The sequence below is a fragment of the Lagenorhynchus albirostris genome, chromosome 11 (assembly GCF_949774975.1).
Source record: "Lagenorhynchus albirostris chromosome 11, mLagAlb1.1, whole genome shotgun sequence".
In the NCBI taxonomy this organism is placed as follows: Eukaryota; Metazoa; Chordata; class Mammalia; order Artiodactyla; family Delphinidae; genus Lagenorhynchus; species Lagenorhynchus albirostris.
Window position 1 is genome coordinate 94,827,099 of NC_083105.1, and position 22,363 is coordinate 94,849,461.

The window sequence follows — 22,363 nt, forward strand, 5'->3', positions numbered from 1 at the left end:
CCGCGGAGCGGCTGCGCCCATGAGCCACGGCCGCTGAGCCTGCGCGTCCGGAGCCTGTGCTCCGCAACGGGAGAGGCCACAACAGTGAGAGGCCCGCATACCGCCAAAACAACAAAAAAAACCAGTGTGAAAAAACGAACAAAACCCAGCATGAAACAGTATGGACAGAAAGATCAATGGATCTGAATACAGTCCAGAACCAGATCCTCGATTACATGGAAATTTAACACATGAAAGGAGCACTGAACACAGTGGGGTGGGGGTGGGGGAATGCATTATTCAATAAATGTGGCTGCCTTCCCCTCCGTGACATTTCCTAGAATAACCTTAGCTATTTAACAGGTTTTAAAATTACAGAACATCTTTCTTGATTGTACTCTAATGAAATGCTCTAGGAATGGTTTAAAGCCCCACTAAAATCCTGACCACCAAAGGCATTATAAAGATGAGCTTCTTTCACCAGAGTGGCCCAACAAACTCTAAAGGTCTAGCTCCCCACTCCCAGCTCAGTGCTTCCAGTGCCTCCCTGGCTCCTCAGACGCCTTTATCTCCTCTGGCTGGACGTCTCTACCCGCCTTCCTTCCTGATGGGTAAAGAAGCAGTTCCAGAAGGTTGCCCTCTGAAGGAGGCAGATGCTGCCTTGGCCTCTTCCCCGGCTCTGGTTTCCAGGTTGTCTTTCCAGTTCACAGGGAATGAGCAATCTTGATATTTTTTGGTCCTTAGAAAATGCTAGAAGCTATTGATTTTTTCCCTGTGTCTACATTTTTTTTCAATTATTTTTTCCATTTAGCTTGGAATGTTCATATTTCTGCTGTCATCCAGTTGTTTTATGCCCTACATTTTATCCCGGGTTCTAAGAACCTTACAAGATAGTGTTCAATCAAAATTCGAGGTTTAAAAAATAAAAAAATTCGAGGTTAGAATCAGATAAAGTTTAACTGAGAGATGCTAAACTAAGTGGGATCAATTTTAACCTTACAAATATACCTAAGGCTGTTTGGACACAAAAAACACCCTCTGAGGCTTGGAGGAATCTAGGGAGCCCCGTGGGCCTCAGTGACCTCCCTATATCCCCGGCTCCTGGTCTCCGTTTGCCTGCCTGGATCTGTTCGTACGTTCCACTTCTTTGCTTCTGCAATCTTTTCTTCCATTAGAACGTTTATGATGTGCAACAAGTACTGCACTGAGTACTTCTGTGGTTACTCAAATTGCTTCATTTCCTAATCGCCCATAGAAATTCAGCAGCACTTGGAGTTTTTCCTCTTCAGCCTTTTTTGTATCCCCGGCACAAGGCCTGGCCCATCCAGTGGGCTCCGTGGACGCCTGCTGGGTGAGCGCTCTCCGCTCTGCTCCACGAGTCTGCAAAGCTCGTAAAGCAAATGAGGGCTACAACCTGCCTCAAAAACGGGAGTCCTGCCAGCGCTGATGTAATAAGAGGAAACCTAAACTGTATCTGCATCAAGGAAACCAGCTATCAGTGGGAGATGAACCCGACCAGGCTGTGGAAAGGGAGTCTTCAGTTTCCGATGATGACACAGGAGGGGCACCCTAAGCTGACACAGGAGCAGTGCCAGGCCAGATAAAGACTTGCTACGATGGAAACACAACACACACACCTGGATTAAATTAGTTCTTTATGTTTACAACCCACAAGACAGCCGACTGAGAAAAATTTCACGAAGGCGTCAGGGACACAGAGCTTCTTAAAATATTTCTCCCCTTCTCTTCATATTTTCAGTCTGCAAGCTAGACTAGATAATATACACGGTCAATTAAAAAGAAAAAAACTACGCAAAATAAAAATAAGTCCCAAGGCAGAGTTCTGTAAAGAATCCCTAATAGTTGAAACATTCCAACTTCGGTGACCACTGAGAGTAGGTTTGCTGGTTGCAGAGGGAGAGCGCGTCAAGGGAAGGGCTGGGGCATCGCAGTCTCCAGGGCGGCTGGACTGCTTCCCGTGCCCTCAGGGAGCGTCCACACCCCCAGTGGCCTTCGGTCACCTCCGACGCCTTTGGTTCCAAGCGTCCTGGGGCCCTGGCGGTCCCCCGACCGCAGCCGGTGGGGGGAGGCAGCTACAGCCTGAGCTCGCGGTCGGGCTTCATGCTGAAGGGCTCCAGGCGCTCGGCCTCGGGCAGCAGGCTGTTGAGCCGCTCCAGCAGCGGCACCGTCTGGTCGATGCCCATCTGGATACGGCGCAGGATGGCTGACATCTCGTTGACCTTCTGGATCTGCTCGGCGTATTTGGCGTATCTTTTCTGGCGCTCCTGCATGAAGCTAAAGAGGGTTTCTACAGACAGATCCATCTGCAGGAGGGAGAGAAGTGAGACACATTCAACCCAGAGGAAACAAGTCCCGTCACAAGGCTGGGGGATGAGCACGAGGTGCGGAGCGCACAGGCCACATCGGGGGCGACCAGCTTTGCAGGAAGCGGAATCGCTGGGCATAAAAACCTTCCAGGACACGACCTGACCGGCTGCTGCCCCAGAACCCTCTGCAGAGGGAGACTGGGATGACGGCCTCCAGCTCTGCCTTCTGGGAACGTGAGCCATCTAGTCCTTGTTGAGACCCTGGGATTTCTAGCTCTTTCTCTCTACAGGAAAGAATCCTGGGCTCAGAAATCAGGCAGACCAAGGTTTGACTCCGGCTCTGCCACTTGAGCTGCTAATATGTATGCTTTCTGTCTCAGGTCTTTCATCTGCAAAAATCAGGGGACTGATGGCAGACTTGCAGGGTTGCTGTGAGGACGAAATGAGATGACGACGTGCTCAGGACTCGGCTTTTTCCTCCCTCCTCCCTGGAGGCTGCAGACCGCAGTCACTCCGGGAGAGCTGCCTGGAGGGGGTGGCACTCCCCGCCAGGACCACAGATGCCAACCAAGTCAAGTCTATATACCATGCGGGGCAAACGGAGGGCTGCTTTGGGCACTCTCCCCCCAGTCAAGCAAACTGGAGGCTCTGGGCTCCCCTTTTGTGGCCTCTTTTTCTCCCCTGGCGAGGTTCTTTGGTACCTATCATCTGGATGAAAACAGGAGGAGGAGGGAACCGCCAGCGTGTCGGATGCCCGCACCCCTCCTCTGCATGGACCCGCATCCACTCCCTCCCCACTTGTTTGCTTCCCCAACCAGGGAGGAAACAGTCACACCCCCGAGACTCATGCTTCTGTCCCAAAGCTCAAGTGGCACCTCAAGCCTTCCTTCTTGTCCTCCCAGGAGCGCGGCCCTTCCCAACCCCGGCAGCCAGCCAAGCGCTGGCCCTCAACGCGAGTTACCGCAGAGCCTCCGAAGACGGCGCGATAAAGACAAAAACAAAACAAACGCTATAACATATAAGAGACCCAAGCCAGGGCACCCCCCCGAAAACAAAATAACCAATTCTATTTTGACGCTGTGCGTGTGGGCAGAGAGGGACGGTGCTGAGGAGCAGGGGGGTTGTTACAGGAACTCAGGGCTTATTTTTGTCCGTTGGTTCTCCCGTCACTTGTTTTGAAATGCCGAGGGGACAACGAAAGACAGCTGGTGAAGGGCTGGGGTGCGCAGGGAGGAAAATAATCCATGTGCATGGGAAGCTCCAGACAAGGTGGAAACGGTTTCTACCTTCAGCGGGCTCTCCGCAAGCCTGTTCAGGCGCTCAGCACTTCGGAGGTGGTGAGGCAGGAAACGACCGTCTTCCTCACAGTCGGCGCCAGCCTTCTCAGGATGGCAGTTCGGTCCAGCACCTAGAACACTCCGCCCTCTGCGAGACTGTGGGAGCCAGCTGGGACCCACTCGTGGGCCAGCACAGCCCACGGAACAGCCTGCACCAGAATTCAGAACCTTCTCGCGTCATCACGTTTCGCTTGGCGGGGGCACTCCCGGCCCCCGACTCTACCAGACCAGACAGACTCCCGAGTCAGAGTTTATCTGAAATGGCCTCCAAGGCTCTACCTTATCGTGCCTAAGGCCCTTGGCAATCAACCCATCCCCTCCCCTACGGCCGGACTGACACCTGACCAGACAGCGTTTACAACCATCTTAGCAGAGTTCTTGTTCAATGGCATACACTTCCTTACTTCCACACTTCTTGTTCAATGGCATACACTTCCTTACACACTTCCACATCCAGCTGAGGCCACGTTTAATGTGTCCAGAGCTTCTGTCCGAAGCCATGTCATGCTGAATGCTTAGGTGAGCACACTGAATCCAGGCACGCTGTTCAAACGTGTTTAGAGTGTGTCTTCCAAGAGTCAATTCCATGACAGTCCCAGAGGGAAAAAACCACAGAAGAGGAAACTTAGGGCTGAGCGACCTCCAAGATCTCACAGTGACAGAACCAAGACTAAAACCCAGATTTCCTCAGTCCAGCATCTTCCTTTTACAGTATTTAATTGAGAGAGTGTACCATTAGGGGCACACGAGATTTTAGTTGGTACATGGCATGGCATTAAAGAGCATCAAATCACGTGATGGAAAAGTTATTGCCTTTTAAATCTTTTCCCATTCTTTCTGATTGCTGCAAGTAAAGTCTCAATTTGGTGCAGCTAAGACTTTAATACCTGGAAGAGTGTAATAAAATGGGCAATGCCTGCTTCTCATGCCCTGCCCTTTGCTCAGACAATACCGCTCCTGACCCCTACTCCTACCTAAGGATGTGCCCGTGAACCCCAGGTACACACTTACTCCAGCATTTCTGACATGACTTTAGGCAATGTCAGCATCGAATGCAATTCTGAATCTTACCATTTTGACAATCGGGAACATATTCACCTTTCCTGTTTCTATTTTGGCATGTAGACTCTAACAAGGAAGCATAAATACAACATACAGAGTCAACAGACATTTATCGAGTACTACCGTGTACCATGCACCATGCAAAGTCCTAGCGATATAGATATTAAGAACCAAAACTATTTACACCCACACGGCTTACTGTGTACATTAACATGACTTTTCTTTTCCACTCTCTTTGTTAACATGACTTTACTATTCCAGGAAACTCAGGCCCAGAAGGAGGAATGTTGCAAATAACTTTGTTTCAGGAACTTCCAGAGGAGCCATTTAAATGAAAAAACTATTAGATTTTCCAATAGACAGAGAATGACTATTTATTCCCCGTGACTCTTGCCTCAAAACCCTGGCCTTGCTGTGACCACATGTCTAAGTACTAGTCAGCGGCATGTATATGAGGAAGTCTCTCACGGAGCTTCCGGGTGCCTTCCTAAAGGTTAGCTGGCATGCTCCTCCTCTCCTTCTTTGTCCCTTCCCTCCCTCTGCTGCTGCTGAAATGCAGATGCAGCCCCCATGGACCCCAAGAATAACTAAGCTCATGATCTGTGGGTCGGCAGAGCAGTGAACTAGAAGAAGTCTGGGTCCATGAGGCTTTTTCCCCATGAGAGTCGTACCGGGTGTGGGAGAGAACAACAAATTTCCATTTTGACTGTATGGCCCAGGAAACTCTGTTCAATACTCTGTAATGACCTATATGGAAAAAGAACCTAAAAAAGAGTGAATATATGTATATGTATAACTGATTCACTTTGCTGTACAGCAGAAACTGTAAATCAACTAGACTCCAATAAAAATTAATTTAAAAGAAACAAACAAGGTAGAGACTTCCCCTGGCGGCGCAGTGGTTAAGACTCCGCACTCCCAATGCAGGGGGCCTGGGTTCAATCCCTGGTCAGGGAACTAGATCCCACATTCATGCTGCCACTAAGAGTTCGCATGCCTTAACTAAGGAGCCCGTGAGCCTCAATTAAGAAGCCCGCCTGCCACAACTAAGACCCGGTGCAACCAACTAACTAAATAAATAAATAAATATTTTTTTTAAAAAAAAGGTAAAAAAAAAATTTCCATTCTGTATAAGCCACCATAATTCTGGGTCTCTGTAACACCAGTTCGATTTAATCTTACACTGATAGAAGGAATGTGATAAAGTCCCTGCCCTAAGGAGCTCACTGTTTACTCTTAAACTCATACTTCAAACCTTGCTCCACATATGCACATACTGTCTCTGGTGGCAGTACCTTTCAAAGGGCAGGTGAAAAAGGAGGTGAGATTATTTGTGGGTGTCAGTGCAGGCTTTACTATGACATTAGACATCTATAGAAGGGGCTCAAAGTCGTTCCAAATACCTTATGTGGATGGGGCATCCTATTTGCCCCCCTGGTCGGTCCACTGCCAGCAATGGATCCAAAATATTAGCAAATCAAATCCAGAAATATACAAAAAGGATAGTATATCATTACCAAGTGGGGTTTATCTCAAGGATGTAAGCTTTTTCAGCATCTGAAAATCAAAGTAATTTGTCATTTCAGTATAATAAAGGTTAAAAATCATATAATCATTTTAACAGACATAGAAAAAGCATTCAACAAATTATGAAAATTTCAGCAAATTAGGAACAGAAGGAAACTTCCTCAGTCTGATAAAGGGCATCTGTGAAAACCCAACAGCTAACATCACAGCTAGTGGTGAAAGACACTTTTCTCCCTAAGATCGGGAATAAGGCAAGGATGCCCATTCTCACCACTTCTATTCAAAGTTGTACTAGAGGTCCTAGCCACTGCAATAAGTCAACCAAAGGAAATAAAAGGCACAGGAACTGGAGAGGAATAAATAAATGGGTCTTAATCTGCAGATGACATGGTGTACCTAGAAAATCTTAAGGAAGCTTAGAACCAAAAACTAATAAAACCATCAAGTGAATTTAGCAGGGTTGCAAGATACACGGTCAACATACAAAAATCAATTGTATTTCTATATATTTGCAATGAACAACTGGACAATGGAATAAAAAATACAAAATTTACAATTGCATCAACATAAAAAACTTAGAGAAAATGTCACAAAATATGTATAAGACCTACACACTGATATTACAAAACCCTGCAATGAAAAATTAAAAGAGATCTCGAAAATGGAGAGGTATACCATGTTCATGGATTGGAAGATTCAACATCATTAAGATGTCAGTTCTTGCCAAATCGATTTATAGATTCATTTGCAATCTGAATCAAAATTCTGGATGGCTTTTTTTGGTAGGGATTTGACAAGCTGATTCTAAGTAAACAGAATGGTCAAAAGAATTTTGAAAACGAACAAAGTCTGAAGACATAGTAATTCTTTCAAGACTTAATTTAAAGCTACAGGGCGGAGTCAAGATGGTGGTGTGGGAAGATGCAGAGTTAGCGTCTCCCCACAACTAGGGCACCTGTCAGCTACTGGTGAGGGACTCTGAGGCCCAGGGGATGGGAGGAACCTCAAAGTGAACCGGTAGGACACAGAGGGACTGAGGAGGGAGGAGAAGTGGAAGCCAGACAGGATCAGTGACCCTGAGACCAGGGAGATCAGGAGAGGCAGGTGGGAGGGACTCTCCAGGAAGAGCAGGAGAAGAGCAGAGAGGGCGATCGCCTGGCCCACTCAGGCAGGGGAGGCTGCTGAGCTCCCAAGGCGGTACCCCTGCCGCGAAGCCCCATCCAGGCCACGTGGGTCCTCAGGGCATAGGAGGGAGGCCAGGGAGATCGGGAGAGGCAGGCAGGAGAGGCCCTCCTAGACTGCAGGAGCAGGAGAAGAGAGCAGGGCATTTGTCCCACTCACTCAAGCCCAGGAAGCCTGCTAGGCTCCCAGGTGAGATGTCCTGCCCTCTGAGACCCACACCTGGGCCCCTTCTGTTCCTTGAGCCTAAGCCCCACCCCCCACAGCCCCCAGGGCCTTTTCCAGCCCTGTGGGTCCTGAGCACTGGCCCCACCCACCACCCAAACCTCACCCTTGCTTAGGTCCCACCCTCCAGAGCCGAGTTCTTCCCCCCTCCCTTTTTTTTCCCCTCCTCCTCTTTTTTACTATTGTGGTACTGATGTACCTTCTGGTTGTTGATTCCTCTACAGTTTTATTTTTATATTCTTCCTAATATATCTGTTAGTTTCCTAGTCTAATTTTATTTTTCACTTTGTTATTGTTCTTTTTTTTTTTTTTTTTTTTTGCCACCCCAGGCATCATGAGTCCAGGGTCAAGCCGAAGCTCCTGCAGTGGGAGCTCCGAGTCCGAACCACTGGACTAACAGAGAACCTCAGACCCCAGGGAATATTCATCAGAGTGAGGTCTCACAGAGTTCCTCATCTCAGCACCAAGACCCAGCTCTACCCAACAGCCGATAAACTCCAGTGTTGGAAGCCTCAGGCCAAACAACCAATAAGACAGGAACACAATCCCACTCATAAAAAAAAAAAAAACATAGATGGCAAAAAACTTTTTCACAGATGAAGGAGCAAGATAAAAAACCTACAAGACCAAATAAATGAAGAGGAAATAGGCAATCTACCTGAAAAAGAATTCAGAGTAATGATAGTAAAGGTGATCCAGAATCTTGGAAATAGAATGGAGGCACAGACTGAGAAAATACAAGAAATGCTTACCAAAGATCTAGAAGAACTAAAGAACAAACACACAGAGATGAACAACATGACAGCTGAAATGAAAAATACACTAGAAGGAATCAATAACAGAGTAACTGAGGCAGAAGAATGAATAAGTGAGCTGGAAGACAGAATGGTGGAAGTAACTGCCGAGGAGCAGAATAAAGAAAAAGAATGAAAAGAATTGAAGACAATCTCAGAGACCTCTGGGATAACACTAAATGCACCAACATTCAAATTATAGGGGTTCCAGAAGAAGAGAAAAAGAAAGGGTCTGAGAAAATACTTGGAAGAGATTATAGTTGAAAACTCCCCTAACATGGGAAAGGAAATAGTCACCCAAGTCCAGGAAGCACAGACAGTCCCATATAGGAATAAACCCTAGGAAAAACACATCAAGACACACATTAATCCAACAAACAAAAATTAAAGTCAAAGAAAAAATATTAAAAGCAGCAAGGGAAAAACAAAAAATAACATACAAAGGAATCCCCATAAGGTTATCAGCTGATTTTTCAGTGGAAACTCTGCAGGCCAGAAGGGAGTGGCAGGATATACTTAAAGTGATGAAAGAGAAAAACCTACAACCAAGATTACTCTACCCAGAAAGGATCTCATTCAGATTTGATGGAGAAGTCAAAAGCTTTTCAGACAAGCAAAAGCTAAGAGAATTCAGCACCACCAAACCTGCTTTACAACAAATGCTAAAGAAACTTCTCTAAGCAGGAAACACAAGAGAAGAAAAAGACCCACAAAAACAAACCCAAAACAATTAAGTAAATGGTAATAGGAACATACATATCAATAATAACCTTGAATGTAAATGGATTAAATGCCCCAAGCAAAAGACACAGACTGACTGAATGGATACAAAAACAAGACCCATATATATGCTGTCTACAAGAGACCCACTTCAGACCTAGGGACACATACAGACTGAAAGTAAAGGGTTGGAAAAAGATATTCCATGCAAATGGAAATCAAAAGAAAGTTGAAGTAGCAATACTCGTATCAGATAAAATAGACTTTAAAATAAAGACTGTTAGAAGAGATAAGGAGAGACACTACATAATGATCAAAGGATCAATCCAAGAAGAAAATATAACAATTATAAATGTTTATGCACCCAACATAGGAGCACCTCAATACATAAGGCAAATGCTAACAACCATGAAAGGAGAAATCAACAGTAACACAATAACAGTACAGGACTCTAACACACCACTTACACCAATGGACAGATCATTCAAACAGAAAATAATAAGGAAACACAAGCTTTAAATGACACAATAGACAAGATAGATCTAAGTGATATTTACAGAACATTCCACCCAAAAGTGGCAGAATACATTCTTCTCAAGTGCATATGGAACATTCTCCAGGATAGATCACATCTTGGGTCAAAAATCAAGCCTCAGAAAATTTAAGAAAATTGAAATCGTATCAAGCATCTTTTCTGACCACAACGTTATGAGGTTGGAAATCAATTACAGGAAAAAAAACTAAAAAGCACAAATACATGGAGGCTAAACAGTGCGCTACGAAATAGCCAAGAGATCACTGAAGAAATCAAAGAAGAAATTAAAAAATACAGAGAAACAAATGACAATGAAAACACAACGACCCAAAATCTACGGGATGCAGCAAAAGCAGTTCTAAGAGGGAAGTTTAGAGCAATACAATCTCACCTCAAGAAACAAGAAAAATCTCAAGTAAACAATCTAACCCTACACTTAAAACAAGTAGAGAAAGAAGAACAAAGAAAACCCAAAGTCAGTAGAAGGAAAGAAATAATAAATATCAAAGCAGAAATAAATGAAATAGAAATGAAAAACACAATAGCAAAGACCTATAAAACTAAAACCTGGTTCTTTGAGAAAATAAACAAAATTGATAAACCCTTAGCCAGACTCAGCAAGAAAAAAAACGGGAGAGGACACAAATCAATAAATTTAGAAATGAAAAAGGAGAAATCACAACTGACACTGCAGAAATACAAAGGATTATAAGAGACTACTACAAACAACTATATGCCAATAAAATGGACAACCATGAAGAAATGGACAAATTCTTGGAAAGGTACAATTTTCCAAGAGTGAACCAGGAAGAATTAGAAAATATAAACAGACCTATCACAAGCAATGAAATTGAAACCATAATTAAAAATCTTCCAACAAACAAAAGCCCAGGACCAGATGGCTTCACAGGTGAATTCTATCAAACATTTAGAGAAGCGCTAACACCAATCCTTCTCCAACTCTTCCAAAAAATTGCAGGAGAAACATTCCCAAATTCATTCTATGAAGCCAGCATCACCCTGATACCAAAACCAGAAAAAGATATCACAAAAAAAGAAAATTATAGACCAATATCACTGATGAACATAGATGCAAAAATCCTGAACAAAATGCTAGCAAACAGAATGCAACAGCACATTAAAAGGATCATACACCATGATCAAGTGGGATTTATCCCAGGGATGCAAGGATTCTTCAATATATGCAAATCAATCAATGTGATACACCACATTAACAAATTAAGGAATAAAAACCATATGATCATCTCAATAGATGCAGAAAAAGCTTTTGACAAAATTCAACACCCATTTATGATAAAAACTCTCCAGAAAATGGGCATAGAGGGAATCTACCTCAACATAATAAAGGCCATATATGACAAACCCACAGCAAGCATCATACTCAATGGTGAAAAACTGAAAGCATTTCCACTAAGATCAGGAACAAGACAAGGATGTCCACTCCCGCTGCTCTTATTCAACATAGTTTTGGAAGACCCAGCCACAGCAATCAGAGAAGAAAAAGAAATAAAGGAATACAAATTGGAAAAGAAGACGTAAAACTGTCACTGTTTGCTGATGACATGATTCTATACATAGAAAATCCTAAAGATGCCACCAGAAAACTACTAGAACTAATCAATGAATTTGGTAAGGTTGCAAGATACAAAATTAATGCACAGAAATCTCTGGCATTCCTATACATCAACAACAAAAAATCAGAAAAAGAAATTAAGGAAACACTCCCATTTACCATTGCAACAAAAAGAATAAAATACCTAGGAATAAACCTGCCTAAAAAGGTGAAAGACTTGTACTCAGAAAACTATAAAACACTGATGAAAGAAATCAAAGATGACATAAACAGATGGATAAATATACCATGTTCTTGGATTGGAAGAATCAATATTGTGAAAATGACTATACTACCCAAAGCAATCTACAGATTCAATGCAATCCCTAATAAACTACCAATGGCATTCTTCACAGAATTAGGATAAATTTTACAATTTGTATGGAAACACAAAAGACCCCAAATAGCCAAAGCAATCTTGAGAAAGAAAAGTGGAGTTGGAGGAATCAAGGCTCCCCGACTTCAAACTATACCACAAAGCTACAGTAATCAAGAACAGTATGGTACTGGCCCAAAAACAGGAATATAGATCAATGGTACAGGACAGAAAGCCCAGAGATAAACCCACACACATATGGGCACCTAATTTAGGACAAAGGAGGCAAGAACATACAATGGAGAAAAGACAGCCTCTTCAATAAGTGGTGCTGGGAAAACTGGACAGCTCCATGTAAAAGAATGAAATTAGAACACTACCTAACACCATACACAAAAATAAACTCCACATGGATTAAGACTTAAATGTAAGACCAGACACTATAAAACTCTTAGAGGAAAACATAGGAAAAACATTCTTTGACATAAACCACAGCAAGATCTTTTTGACCCACCTCCTACAGTAACGGAAATAAAAACAAAAATAAACAAATGGGACTTAATTAATCTTAAAATCTTTTGCATAGCAAAGGAAACCATAAACAAGACAGAAAGACAACCCTCAGAATGGGAGAAAATATTTGCAAATGATACAACAGACAAAGGATTAATCTCCAAAATATACAAAGAGCTCATGGAGCTCAATATCAAAAAAAACCAAACAATCCAGTTAAAAAATGGGCGGAAGACCTAAATAGACATTTCACCAAGGAAGACATACAGGTGGCCCAGAGGCATATGGAAAGATGCTCAACATCACTAATTATTAGAGAAATGCAACTCAAAACTACAATGAGGTATCACCTCACGGTGGTCAGAATGGCCATTATCAAAAAAGCTAGAAACAATAAATGCTAGAAAGGGTGTGGTGAAAGGGAACCCTCCTGCACTGTTGGTGGGGATGTAAATTGATACAACCACTATGGAAAACAGTATGGAGGTTCCTTAAAAAATCAAAAATAGAATTATCATATGACCCAGCAATCCCACTACTGGGCATATACCCTGAGAAAACCATAGTTCAAAAAGAGGCATGTACCACAATGTTCACTGCAGTGCTATTTACAATAGCCAAGATGTGGAACCAACCTAAACGTCCATTGACAGAGGAATGGATAAAGAAGATGTGACACATATATACAATGTAATATTACTCATCCATAAAAAGAAGCGAAATTGAGTTATTTGTAGTGAGGTGGATGGACATAGAGTCTGTCATATAGAGTGAAGTAAGTCAGAAAGGGAAAAACAAATACTGTATGCTAATGCATATATATGGAATCTAAAAAAAAAAAAATTGGTACTGATGAACCTAGTTGCAGGGCAGGAATAAAGAGGTAGACATAGAGAATGGACTTGATGACATGGGGTGGGAGGGCGAAGTGAGAGCAGCATCAACATATATACACTACCGAATGTAAAATAGCTGGCTGGTGGGAAGCAGCCGCATAGCACAGGGAGATCGGCTTGGTGCTCTGCGATGACCTAGAGGGGTGGGATAGGGAGGATGGGAGGGAGGCTCTAGAGGGAGGGAATATGCAGACATGTGTATGCGTATGGCTGATTCGCTTTGTTGTGCAACAGAAACTAACACAATATTGTGAAGCAATTATACTCCATTAATTATACTCCTATTATATACTCCAATTATAAAACAATTATGAAACAACAAAGGATTAATCTCCTTAATTATACTCCAATTATATACTCCAATTATACTCCAAAAAAAGCTATAGTAATCAGGATTGGCATAGAGACATATATAGATCAATGAAACTGAACAGAGTGTAGAAACAGATCTAAACATACATGGGTCAATTGATTTTTTTTTTTTACAAAGTTTTCAAGGTAATTTAATGGGGAAAAGAAAGTTTTTCAACAATTTTTGGAAGAACCCAATAAAACCTGAACCCCTACACCTCACCCCATACACAAAAATTAGCATGAAATGGATCACAGACCTAAACATAGAAGCTAAAACTATACAACTTTTAGAAGAAAAACCTTTGCTACCTTGCGGTAGGCAAAGATTTCTTAAACAGGTCCAAAAAACATTAACCATAAAACAAAAAAAATGGTTAAATTGATCTTCATCAAAATTTAAAACTTCTCCTTGAGAGACACCATTAAGAAAACGATAAGGCAAGCCACAGACTAAGAGAAGAAATATTATCTATTGATCAACATCTGATAATAGACATATTCAGAATATATAAAGACCTCTTACAACTCAATATTAAGAAAAAAATCCAAATTTGGGATCTTTTCAGGAGAACTGACCTGGGCCTCTGTCTCAAAACCTTCACTGAGTTTCTTTAAAAAATCTGCTTTTGGGCTTCCCTGGTGGCGCAGTGGTTGAGAGTCCACCTGCCGATGCAGGGGACACGGGTTCGTGCCCCGGTCCGGGAAGATCCCACATGCCGTGGAGCAGCTGGGCCCATGAGCCATGGCCGCTGAGCCTGCGCGTCCGGAGCCTGTGCTCCGCAAAGGGAGAGGCGACAACAGTGAGAGGACTGCGTACCGCAAAAACAAAAAAAAAACAAAAAAAACAACAACAATCTGCTTTTGAGATCCTTAAAAGGAGAATTTAGATCCCTTCCAGGAAAGTGAGTCTCCAACTGATAAGCTGAATATCAACTAAATTTATTAAAAAGAAAAGGAGGGGAGAGGAGGCCAGTGAAGAGCCACTGGAAACGGGCGGGGAGCCTACAGAAAAGTCCTGCCAGAGATGAGCTTGAAGTGGGATCTGGTCCTCTTGGGACAAAAGGTCCAAGGAAGTAAAAGAGTAAAACTTGCTTGAAGATTGAACCCACGGGCACTGTTAAGTTGGACTACAGACCAGGAAAAAGGGAACAGCTAGATGTTAACCAGACAATAGCGTCCCCAGAACTCATCTGGGGAAGGCCCGACACGGTGTGGAAGGGAAGACATTCTGGTCAATTTTCACATCACTTTGAGGACTCTGGAGGCTTCAGGTCCATGACCAAGATTATCCTGGATGCCATCCCTGTCTCTGGACAGTTACTGCTACCGGACGAGAAGTGGCTATTCACGACCCCAATGTCCATGAGGTTGCGCACTTCACCTCGGGAGGGACCTGTTTCATGGACGCTCCCGTCCTGGCTGAGCTGCGGTGGCAGAAAAGGACTCTGGTTTTCAGACCCACTGGCTTAAATTCTCAATAGTTTACCTCCCAAGGTTTCACCAGAGCTTTCACCTCAGGTGTGAAGTGACCATCCAGAGCCTGGGAATAATCTGTTTACACATTGGAGGCATCCTGAGCTGGAGGTGAGTGACTCAGAATCCCTCTGAGAGGGGAGGGCTTCTCTCAGAAGGGGAGGGGCTTCGATAGAAACAACGAAATAAACAAAGAATTATTGTGAGGCTCGAGTCACCAAGCTTTACGGACAACTATATGTAGCTGGCAGGTGAAGACAGCAGTGTCAGACAGAACTGGGTCAAAGTCTTGGTTGTGCATATGATTATCTTTGTAACCTTGAACCAATTACTGAACCTCATTGAGCTTCAGTTTCTTCACCCTTAAACTGGGGATAATGATTGGTCTTATCTCACGGGATTAAGTGTGAGGAATAAATGAGATAAAGAACAGCCCCAGATCAGAGCTCCAGGGAAGTCAAGTGGTTAGGACTCGGCCCTTCCATTGCAGGAGACACAGGTTCCATCCCTGGTTGAGGAACTAAGATCCTACAAGCCGCATAGCACAGCCAAAAAAAAAAAAAACCACCAAAAAACAAAACCAAATAAACCCCCAGAGCTCGATAAATTATAAAATATATGTGAACTGAAAGAGAAACTATGTCTAGAAACCTCTTTTACATGAAAAATGGAAAGCAAGATTAAGTAAATAAGGGCAGAAAAAATGACATTTGAAGATATCCAAACGGGCACATGTATCTCTGTTGTAAAGGCAGGGAGCTATTGTGATGCCTCATCCTTGTTACACTATCTTCAAGGCTTATGCAATCACTCAGAGGACAATCTACCATTGTGTTTTTTGCTGACATGTTTTATTTTTGTTCTGAACTTCTGCTACTGAAAATCTTACAAAAGAGTCACATTACTCACCGCAAAGTTCCCTTACAGAAACATTTCACACTACTTAATAACTGAAATCATTATTCACCTACAAGTCCTTCCATGTGTTTTTGATTTATATGTTCAGCCATGAGAATGAGTTACTATTACCACTGTTTGCTGCTACCCAACATAGTAAAATTTAAAAATACCCATGAACTTGCAGATATATATATATTTTTCAAAAATACTTTGAAAACAAGCAGAAGAGCTTTAATAAATGATATTTTCTCCAACAAGAGTACACTGCTTCAAAAATTATTTTTAAAAATTTCCTGAGGATGTTCCTGGTGGCGCAGTGGATAAGACTCCATGCTCCCAATGCAGGGGGCCCAGGTTCGATCCGTGGGCAGGGAACTAGATCCCACATGCATGCTGCAACTAAGGGTTCGCATGCCACAACTAAGGAGCCCACCTGCCGCAACTAAGACCTGGTGCAACCAAATAAATAAATATTAAAAATACAAAATTCCTGATAGAATAAGCTTTGATGCTGGTTTGGGACAGGTGGGTCGTCCTATGGAAGATGTCTAAATGCTTGATGTAACTTCCTTTTCAAAGTAAAGGTAACCTTGTCAAAGTAGGGATACATACTACAAGGGCTTATAGTTCTAAGTTAGAAAAAAGATGCGTGAACAACAGTAAGAGCTTCAGAAAGAAGACTGTACATCTTCTAAATTCTAAAACCTTAAGTTGTAGATAGGTTCAAGGTGGTCAAAAGCAAATTTAACTTTTTCATAGATCAAAAGAAAATGAATAGGTAAATTGTGTTTCACAGTTAACAAAATTCAAGTCTATACAATCAACAGACTGTTGCTTTTCCTCTCCCTCAGTAACTTAAGGTTTTTAAAAATGTTAAAAACAAAAAACACTGCTTAAGGACTTAATTGAGACTACATTTTAAAAAGTTACTCATCTTTCCCACCCTTTAAATGTTCAGCTCTTAATGTTAACTTAAGCCTCAAGGTCAATTTTTATTTGGTCTCAAACACTTCACTTTCTCTGCACTCATTCTACATTTAAGTTACAGTTTCCCAAGGAGGTCAATTTAGGAACATGGGGGTTGGGAGGTGGAGCCCATGATGGGCTGAGGCCAGCAAACCAAGGGCTGCTATCTTCTCAAATTCCAAACGCAGGGCTTCCCTGATGGTGCAGTGGTTAAGAATCTGCCTGCCAATGCAGGGGACACGGGTTCGAGACCTGGTCTGGGAAGATCCCACATGCCGAGGAGCAACTAAGCCCACGCGCCACAACTACTGAGCCTGCGCTCTGGAGCCCGTGAGCCACTAGTACTGAAGCCTGTGTGTCTAGAGCCCATGCTCCGCAACAAGAGAAGCCACCAAAATAAGAAGCCCGCGCATCGCAACAAAGAGTAGCCCCCGCTCGCCACAACTAGAGAAAGATCGAACGCAGCAACGAAGACCCAAGGCAGCCAAAACAAAAACGAAAACCAAAAAAAAAAACCCTCCAAACCCAGCCCCAGCTTTGTACTTTCGATGGATATCCTTCTGTGCCCCCACATGTAATGAACACACAGTGAGGCACAATTCTGCTTTTACTGTAATTTTTTTCTAGCTGGAGGGGCTACATGGAAAATTGAGAATTCATTCCGTTTTACAGCTATCCAAAAAATGAATTTTCAGGCCAATAACAATCTATGGAGACGTGGCCATGCCGCTAATGTCTTTTTGGAGATGGGTATATCACTGATTTTTAGCAATGTAGGCTCACCCCCCCATCCTTGACATGGCTAATAATTCACTAACATAAAACGATAGAAGTCAGAAGGCTTGAATTTAAATCCTACTAGTTATGTGACCTTGGACACATCACAAACTGAGTCTGAGCTTCTACTTTTTAAAAATGGGAATAATAATACCTGTCCATCTGTCCATCCATCCAATTTTACAGTAATGTTATAAAGATTACAAATGAGATGATATATATGAGTGATCTAAAAACAGATCAGAGGTATGAAAATGTAATGTTATGTGATTATAAAAAATTCCACCGAATGGCCAAATATCTTTGGAGATTTGTTTTTCATAGTACTGAAATAAAGCTAAGAAATTCTCCAATTACACGATCACATTCAAAAGAAACTGCTTCAATGTTTTAGAAAGAGCTTCACTCTTTCATGTCTTCTGAATCTCAGAACTACCAATTCTCCTGATTAGAGAGCAGTTAGCAGTTAGTACTCTATAAATTAGTACTGTCCCAAGGGCAAAATCTGGTGTTGCAAATAGAGCTTGAAATTCTCCAAAGAAGATGTAAAAATGGCCACTGGACACATGAAAAGGGATTCAACATCTTTAGTCATTAGGAAAATGAAAACCTAAACCACAAAGAGCTACTACCTTACGCTCACTAGTATGACTGAAATAAAAAGCCAGGCAATAACAAGTGTTGCTGAAGATGTGGAGAAAATGGAAGCCTCGTACACTGCTACTGGGAACATAAATGGTGCAGCACTTGGGAAAACAGTTTAGTTTTGCCAAAAATTAAACACAGAGTTACCATATGACCCAGCAATCTCACTCTTAGATATATACTCAAGAGAACTGAAACATACGTTCACACAAAAACTTGTAAGCAGAGACTTCCCTGGTGGTCCAGTGGGTGGGACTCCACGCTCCCAATGCAGGCGGCCCGGGTTCGATCCCTGGTCAGGGAACTAGACCCCGCATGCCGCAAGGAAAATCTGTGTTTTCTGGCTTTCTGACCTTCCTCCAGATGACCATCCCCGCAGAGGATTAGGAGCTCTCTGTGGGAACCTTCTCCCGGGTGCCTCTCTCTTGCACAATGGACAAACAATGGGCAGACGTTTTCAAAAATTATGCCATAGGCTAAATGACACCAATTACCACATACTGGACATTTTGAAGTGACTCTGTTTCTGAAGGCAACAGTTTACAATGACAGCTTATAAGAGTAAACGCTTGCCATTTATTCTCGTACCACACCCTTGATCTGTAAGTCAGACAAGAAGAGAAATCCCTCTCTGGCAAACCTCAGTCTACACAGTCTACCAAAAACAAAAACTGAAATCCATACTAGTGGGATTGTTTCTTTTAGCAATCTATGTATATCATACTAGGATGACCAGGAAGGTGGAACACAGTATATAATATTTAGTAATTCCCTAGATATTTTAATTAATGTAATAAAATAATGTATAACAGTTCCAACTACTATTCACTGAGTATCAATTAAATGTCAGGCACTGTACTAGGTACTACACATACATTATCTTTATTCCTCGCAATAGGCCTACAGGGAAAATTCCCTTCTCCTACTAGAGCTGCAGAATCAGGGAGTCAGAGATCATAAAAATGTGTCCAGGGTAACACAGCTTGTACTAGCAGTGAAGCCAGAATTCAAACCCATGCTTTTCAGCCTAATCTTCGCCTATCTTTTCTACAGAGCTCATTAACTCAAATATCAATTCATTTCAATGAAATATACACCATGTTGGGCAATGTGTTCAGGACCTTTTTGAAATTCTTGACAGATGAATGTAAATGGCAAGTTTTACAGTTTCCCAGTAGAATGAAAGAAAACTTTTGTTTCTAATTTAACCACCATTTCTTTTTTTAATAACAAAAAGAACAAGTTTCCAGACATGATATGAACATTCACAAAACAAAACTAAGAGGAAACCAAAGGGAATAAACTACTTGTTAGCAGATAAACTTGAATGACATTTTCACTGGCAAAGGCTGTTTGTACACTTTGTACTCTGATTTTTCACTTGTATAAGCATTTCACAATCCTTGACTTCACAGAGGGGGCTCAGAACATGGAATTTTAGCGCTGCAGGGGTCCTTAGAGATCATTCAATCCCACCCCCCTCACTTTACAGAGGGAGGCCACCCCAGAGTGGGTCAGTCCACACAGCAGGTACTGCCAGAGCCAGAGCTGGACTCCAGATCTGCTGATTGAAGGGCCACCACACAACACTACTGCCAACTTTTCCATAGCTAGCTCTACCTCGTCAAATGAGTTCTGTGCGTCACAACTGTGATCTAAAACAAAACTTCCCCAGACTTGCAGACGTAGAGAACAGACTTCCGTTGCCAAAGGGGCGGGGGAGGGATGGATTGGGAGTCCGGGGTTAGCAGATGCGAACTAGTATACAGAGAATGGATAAACAACAAGGTGCTACTGTACAGCACAGGGAACTATATTCAATATCCTGTGATAAACCATAATGGAAAAGAATGTGAAAAAGAATGTAGGGACTTCCCTGGTGGCGCAGTGGTTAAGAATCCACCTGCCAAGGCAGGGACACAGGTTCGAGCCCTGGTTGGGGAAGATCCCACATGCCACAGAGCAACTAAGCCTGTGTGCCACAACTAGTGAGCCTGTGCTCTACAGCCATGAGCCACAACTACTGAGCCCACGGGCCACAACTACTGAAGCCTGTGCGCCTAGAGTCCGTGCTCCACAACAAAGAGAAGCCCACGCACCGCAACGAAGAGGAGCCCCTGCTCGCCACACTAGAGAAAGCCCACGCACAGCAATGAAGACCCAATGCAGCCAAAAAATATATATATATATAAATGTATATATATGAATCACTTTGTTGTACAGCAGAAATTAACACAACACTGTAAACCAACTAAACTTCAATAAAAAAAGAAATAAATGAATAAAACAAAGTTTCTCAAGACACCATTTCTGGCCATAAGGAACACAAAAATCTATTGTGAACTGATGTCAAAATCAAATGACAGGGACTTCCCTGGTGGCACAGTGGTTAAGAATCTGCCTGCCAATGCAGGGGACATGGGTTCTATCCCTGGTCCGGGAAGATCCCACATGCCACGGGGCAACTAAGCCTGTGCACCACAACTACTGAGCCTGTGCTCTAGAGCCCGTGCTCTAGAGCCTGTGAGCCAGATCTACTGAAGCCCGCGTGCCTAGAGCCTGTGCTCCGCAACAAGAGAAGCCTGCGCACTGCAATGAAGAGCAGCCCCAGTTTGCTGCAACTAGAGAAAGCCCATGCGCAGCAACAAAGACCCAATGAAGCCAAAACATACATAAAATTAAAAATAAATTTTAAAAAAAATAATAAAAATTTAAAAGAAATCAAATGACAGGGTCAAATCAAATGTCCCCATGTCCATCGGGAATAGGAACCTCTCAGGTGGGCCTAGACCTGCAGTTAGAAGGATGTCAGTCACAATTGTGCACAGTTTCTGTGTCCTTCTGGAATTACGTAAGCCTTCTCCAGCTCCTTATTAGTCTGCCATTTCCTGTTGCGCAAGGGACAAACAATGGGCAGACTGTCGCCAGTGTTTTCATTAATTACACCACAGACTGAATGGCATTGATTACCACATAATGGACATTTTGCAGTGACCCTGTTTCCTTTGTTCAAACAATGTATCTAAATGTCTCAGTAAAGGAACACCTTCTATTTGGGCCTTCAAGAGAATGAAGAGGTACTGGGATCTCAGGAGTTTGAATTGCATCACTGTGCCCCAATAATTATTTTATGACTTGTCCAACTTCCCCATGTGCCTTCTTACCCTCGGAGTCATTATGTCCAGGCAGGAAGGGAGGAAAGAAATCTCAAAACCTTTAAGCGGGTCCCAAAGCTCAAAACATAAAAGGCAGATCACACACACACCCCGCCCATCCCCCCTCCCCCTGGAAAAGGGCTAGAGTGACACTGAGAGGCAGTAAAACAAGAGGAGAAAAAGATCAGGGTAAAAATCAAAACTCAAGGGCAGAAATTCCACTCCTCCCTCCCCTGGGAGACTTTCACTGCACTCTACGAAAGATATTGATACTAGTTCAGGGGCCACAGACACCCTAAAAGATCTGCTTCCCTGAGAAGTCCCTGTTCTGCTTTCTCTCTCAAAGCCTCCTCTCTGCAGCCCTCCTGAGTGGGAGGGGGCAGCACGAGACCACTGTCTGGCTTCCCTGATGGTGTCCCTCTGTCCACCTTCACTGCTACCATGGTCCTCCGAGATATTGGTAAAAATCCCTTTCTCGAAAAAGTGACCGATTGGGAGTGTGGGAAAGTTAGCCTCAAATAGGCAGAGTTGGCATCTTCAAGATGTAAATGTGGGGTGATCAGGGTTATTTCCTTAAGTGTGGCTGCTTCCCATTAAGGACTGCATTTGAAATATAAAAGTATGCTGTGAAACCACGGAGGGACTATTGTAAAGGAATATGGTGGTAGGGAAAGAGGACATTAGGTACAAACAAGGAGAGGAGCTGGGAAGTAAAAAGCCTTTGGATAAAGAAGTAAAGGAAAAAGAACAGTAGAAAAAGCATGGGCTCTGGAGTCTTACATGTGGATTTCAGATCTGGATTTGAGTCTCAGGCTCTACCATTTACGAACCATGTGACCTTAAATGGTTTTCCTTTCAGGTCTCTGAACCTTGGTTTCTGTAACTGTCAGAAGTAGATGATAATGTATATGAAATGCCTACTCTAGACCTGGCACATAGCAAACATGTAGAAAAACGACAGCAGTCTTACTGTTACCACTCTTACTTCTACATTAGGAGAGAAGCGGCAGGAACCATGGTAACAGACGGAGTGGGTGGATGTGAATAAAA

The 22,363-nt window shown here is 43.0% G+C and overlaps 1 protein-coding gene across 2 annotated transcripts in view; it reads right to left on the reverse strand.

Moving 5' to 3' along the window:
- Positions 1-1,617: 1,617 nt before the first annotated feature.
- The window catches only part of BORCS5 (BLOC-1 related complex subunit 5), a 96,847-nt gene continuing 76,101 nt past the window's right edge, over positions 1,618-22,363 (reverse strand). For both annotated transcript variants that reach the window (XM_060166861.1, XM_060166860.1), the window contains exon 4: positions 1,618-2,303. In XM_060166861.1, the coding sequence (XP_060022844.1) occupies positions 2,073-2,303 (231 nt within the window). In that variant the 3' untranslated portion in view covers positions 1,618-2,072. The remainder of the gene's footprint in view (positions 2,304-22,363) is intronic.